The 5,170-nt window shown below is 34.7% G+C and overlaps 1 protein-coding gene across 1 annotated transcript; it reads right to left on the bottom strand.

The window, feature by feature from the left end:
- Positions 1-252: 252 nt before the first annotated feature.
- On the bottom strand, positions 253-3,223 carry LOC127126782 (uncharacterized). Its single transcript, XM_051055778.1, has 8 exons — positions 2,704-3,223; positions 2,488-2,578; positions 2,100-2,245; positions 1,781-2,024; positions 1,608-1,712; positions 1,343-1,525; positions 1,071-1,272; positions 253-939 (listed from the first exon to the last, which is right to left on the bottom strand). The coding sequence occupies exons 1-8, from the start codon at positions 3,060-3,062 to the stop codon at positions 440-442; spliced, it is 1,830 nt and encodes a 609-aa protein (XP_050911735.1). The 5' UTR covers positions 3,063-3,223; the 3' UTR covers positions 253-439.
- Positions 3,224-5,170: the final 1,947 nt, after the last annotated feature.

Below are 5,170 nucleotides of genomic sequence, written 5' to 3'. Positions count from 1 at the left end.
TTACATCTACATGCTTTAAATAAGAGAGAATAGAAAACCTAATGGACTTTGACTAATGGACCTCATTACTAATAGAAATAATTACTATTTACAATCTAATATTTACAACAACTATTTTAATAAAATCATGTCAGACTAGATTCCTTTTCACAAAAATCACCTATTGAATGAATGTGGTTGTCGTTTTAATTGTTTGACATTTATTTATTTATTTAAAATAAACCAATCTAATTCGTATGTGCGGTTAAAGCCATTTTCAAAAAATGCCTCTAAATGCATACAACTTTATTCAATTGACCAAATTTCATAAAAGCAAATGACATAGACATAAAAATTGTAAAAGGTCAACCAATTGTACCATACATGGTACTACATGCATGGATTGTTCACAATCTCCTCAAATTGAATCCTTAAGCAATGTCTTGGGTAACTCAAGTATTTAATCATGTGAACTCTTACTATAAACTAGTCCATAACCAAGAGGAAATAAGGGGTCATCATCACATGAATCCACTCCCTCAACAGTTTGATCAAGCTGCTCAACTCTTCTGAACCAAGTCATTGGTAGCTTACCTTTGAAGTCATGATCGCCAAATATAACATCGGTGATTCCATTTCCTTCGGTACCGGGTAACCACGCTGCAACAAGAGCTTCTATCTTTTCCAAAAATCTTTGTTCCAAGACCAAAGGTCTTCCAGATATCAAAATCACAAGTGTTGGAATTTTATCAGAAACTAAGTCCACAACTCCAGCTCCATTACTTGGGATTACAAGTTCTGAATTGTCACCGCCACACTCGGCGTAAGGAGCTTCGCCAATAGCAACAATAGCAAAAGAAAATTCATTACATTGTATGAATTCTGTTGATGGGAACTTTTCATATATAACTTCTGTTTCATGTCCCACAGCTTCCTTAACAGCATCCAAGATAGTTGTGCCTGAAATTGTAACAACACAATAATAAGAAAAAAAACCATTTCTTTATTCGATGTGAGACTCTTATGCACATTTGATATTATAAATGAAACAAAGCTACTCGAAAAACAAACAGAAAGAAAAAAAGGCATACCAATTGTGATCTGGCCACTAGATCCATACTTAGTACATGTCCATCCTCCACATTGATACCCTATATCATTAGCATGAGTTCCGGCAATGAGAATTTTCTTGGCGCTCTTGTTCAATGGAAGAAAAGGCTTACTAGGATCCTTTCCGTTTTTCAACAGAACCAAGGACTTTCGAACTGCTTCGCGTGCTAGATCTCGATGTATCTGTCAAATCAATTTGATGGATAAACAAAACTATCATTTACAGTGAGTACCAGATGATAAACAAACTTACCTTGCATCCTACGGTATCCAGCAAAGACCTGTCAGTTAGAGGAAATTCAAAAAGTTGAGCAATAAACTTCACTCTTAAAATCCGCTCAACGGCGTCATCAATCCTGGATATTGGTACTTCCCCTGATTGAACTAGAGACATCAACTCTTCCATGAATTTTTCATATCTTAAAGGAACCATCACCTGCAAGTGTTCACAAACTTACGAATTCAAAACGATATCAAGTAATCTATGTTAAAATACTACAGGATTTGAAGATCTGTACCATGTCAATTCCAGCATTAATGGCAGTGGAGATGCAATACCGATAGTCCGATCCATAAGGTTGACACAGTTCATCAATCCCCTCCCAGTCAGAAATCACAAAGCCCTACAGTGAAGCATTGGTCTTAACAAATTGCTTTAATACAAAATATCTTCAACTATGTTCTGCAGTACCTTGAAGCCTAGTTTTTCTTTCAAAACTTCATTTATCAGAAAACCATGACCGTGGAGTTTGACACCGTTCCAGCTGGAATACGAGATCATAATGCTTGAAACTCCCTGATCTATGCAATCTACATAAGGACTCATGTGGATCCTCTCCAAGTCTTGATATGATAATACAGTATTCCCCTCATTTACACCTTTTTCTGTGCCTCCATCTCCAACAAAATGATTGGCACAAGCAATAACATTGTTCCTGAAGTACTAATTAGGTTGTAACGAAATTTCTTAAAACATCAAACTTTATAATGAATGGAAGTTATATTGATACCTCCCAGCCACAAATGGGTATCCCCTTGAATGTGTTTGTGGAGGGTGGCCTTGCAAGCCTGAAACTAAACTAGTCATTTTTCTGACTATTTCAGTGTCTTCACTGTAACTTTCATAGCATCTTCCCCATCTTGGATCCTTGCAGACCTGTAGTATCCATTCAAACATGATACTAAGTTCTACATCTTCTTATCTATTTGCTAAGCAGAAGAGTTGGTTACATTATGATCTATGAAGCACGGACGCAGACACTAACACTAGACACGACACTAACACATTGACCCTATAATAATTTTTAAAAATGAATAAATTAAAAATAATCACAAATGTCGGTGTTAGTGTCTCTCTGTTTTCAGAGGTATGGTGCTAGAGAGGTTATGATGTCTTACAGCCACACAAGGAGCACAAGTAAAGTGAGTTCCACTTGCTCTAAGTTCAAGTGAAGTTGCAGCTCCTATTCTTTGAACTAAATCTGTATCTCTACAAGCAGCACAGTCCACCATGAATGAAGAATCAAAGCTTTAAAAATACAACTGAAGGGAAATAGTCCTGTCTCTAGGATTTACACCAACAACAACAAAATATAGAAACACGGTTTAATTTACCTTGTAGCTCCTAGAGCAACATTGTGAGGAAAGATTGTAGAACCATAGACATTATTATTACCATGAACAGCATCAGTGCCATAAATGATTGGTATGCCTAACCGTGATTGAAGTGCCAGCTTCTGAAAACCGTCCACCATATCAGCCCAATCAGATGACACTTGTTTATCACAAGTTACGCTATTTGGTGGAGCACAGTACACACTCCCAATGGTGAAATGTTGAATGGCGGAAGGAGTAGTGACAGAACGTTCAATTTGAGTCATTTGACCAATCTTTTCTTTCAAACTCATTAGAGAAAGAAGGTTTTTGATGCGAGCTTCATTGGGTTCAGAGGGATTCATGTACGAGGAATCCATGTAACTAACTTGGATCTTGCTGTATTTACTTACTATGATGTTTGTTTCAAGTTTTGTTTCAACAAAGTTGAAGTCCAAACGGTGAAATGGAACAACCTTAATCTATGAACTTTGTTCTGCGGCAAACATTTTAATTAAACTTAAAAAAAATAAAAAATTCAGCAGCATGTAAGTATTTAATTACTAGAGTTGGTGGATTTTCTGGCGCAGCCACCACCTCAAAAGGATGAAAAATTGATATAAAACATAAGAGCATAATTATCTATAGTGCTTTCACATTTGACTATGGAAAGTGTTGTTACTTAATCAATTTTAGGTTGATTAGAGTTTAGTTAATACGGTGGTTATTACTAGGAATATACGTGGTTACTATTAACTACTCCCTCCATTCTCTTTTACAAATAAAATTTAATTTTTTTAATTTATAAAATAAATGATTTATATATAAACCAAATTTATTAATTATTAAATGAATTAAAAAATTAAAATTTATTTATAATAAAGAATGATGTGCTTATTAATTAAAAATTAGTTAATTAGTAATATGATTTTTATACAAACGATGTAACCAATATTTGTATTATTGTCAAACATAATGTAATACAATCATCACTTTGATTCCTTTAAACTCTCTTTATTTTCTCTTTTCCTCATTTTTTTTAGAGTAAGAAAGTTCTTGCTCTATCAAGTTTGCTAACTTGAGTCTGGTTCTTGATTTTGCAATACATATATTCAAAAAAAATTATGCAATTATCAACCAAGTAAAGATGATTGGTGGTAATGGTCTTTCTAACTCACTTTTTTCAGAGTCCATGATGATAAGAATCGAGAGAGATGACACAAACTAATGAAGATTTTTTTTGTTATCATGACACACTCGAATTAGTTACAAATGGTGTTCGAGAACCCATAGAAAATGCAGCTAAAACACATGAATATTCATAAGGAAAAGAAGAATAAATGTTACAAGGTTAAGTACTCAAGACAAGTGTAACACCTCAAATTTGCACCCCCCATTCATGCATACATTTCATGTTTTAGGTCATTAACATTACATACCATTGCATATTGCATTGCATCATATCAATAAGAACTGGCATCAAGAGGATTCATCAGTGCAAAAGAGACCAAGCATTTCCTTGAGATGAAAGCCACATGGGTATTCTGAAGAGCTTATATGAGTCAAGGTTCATTTTGAAGCTATTGTACCAAGTGTTAGAGGCTCAGAGCCCTAAGTGCATTGTCAAGTCATCTGAGGCCCATAAAAGTCAACTGTAAGTCAACTGAGGGCTAGGAGGTGGAGAATTGGTTTGAGACACTTCATTCATGTCCAAAAGAGGTTCATTCATCATTGTAAACATCTACCTTGAAGATTTTGAAGCCAGATCAAAAGTTTCCAAAAATGGAAAGTGACCTGTAATTTCAAGTTTCCAAAAATGGCAAGTTTTTGGACCAAGTTCAACTCAACTTTCCAACATCAAAGAAGCTTCAAATGAAATTTTTTCCAACATGAAAGTTGAAGATCTTTCTCTCCCATTTCCAAAAAGTCCAAGATCATGAGCATCTGACGAATGGTTAAGGAGTTATGATCCAATCATTGCAAAGTGTGCATGGAACTTCCAAGAGCCATAACTTTTTGTTCTAAAACTCCAAATTGAGTGCCTCTTTGTGCATAATGCTCCTTATGACTCATATTTTCCAAATCCAATATTGCATTGTATGAAATTTGTTCACATGATCATTTGACCATGCATGTGATTTTTGGAGGGAAAATCATGAATTTAAAATTGGTACATCATATGAGTTTTTTAACCATTCTATCATGTGCATGAGATCATTTTAAGTGAAAATACACCATGCATGCTATTGTTCACGTTCATAATGGCCATGTATAGGGTGAAAATTCCAATTTGGCATTACACCTCATATCTCATTAAACTTTCATTAGCCATGCCTAAGTGTAATTAGCAAAGTGATTAGGGAAGCATATAAAAGGCTAATCATAACAGAATTTCTCAGTTTTCATTGATTCTAGATCTAGATTTGAGTTTTCCCTCCAAAATTACTCTCCATCAAAATTCAAAAATTCTCCACATAGCATATGATTT

Source organism: Lathyrus oleraceus, chromosome 3, assembly GCF_024323335.1.
Source record: "Lathyrus oleraceus cultivar Zhongwan6 chromosome 3, CAAS_Psat_ZW6_1.0, whole genome shotgun sequence".
NCBI classification, from domain to species: Eukaryota; Viridiplantae; Streptophyta; class Magnoliopsida; order Fabales; family Fabaceae; genus Lathyrus; species Lathyrus oleraceus.
This window is presented reverse-complemented; position numbering and strand designations above follow the sequence as displayed.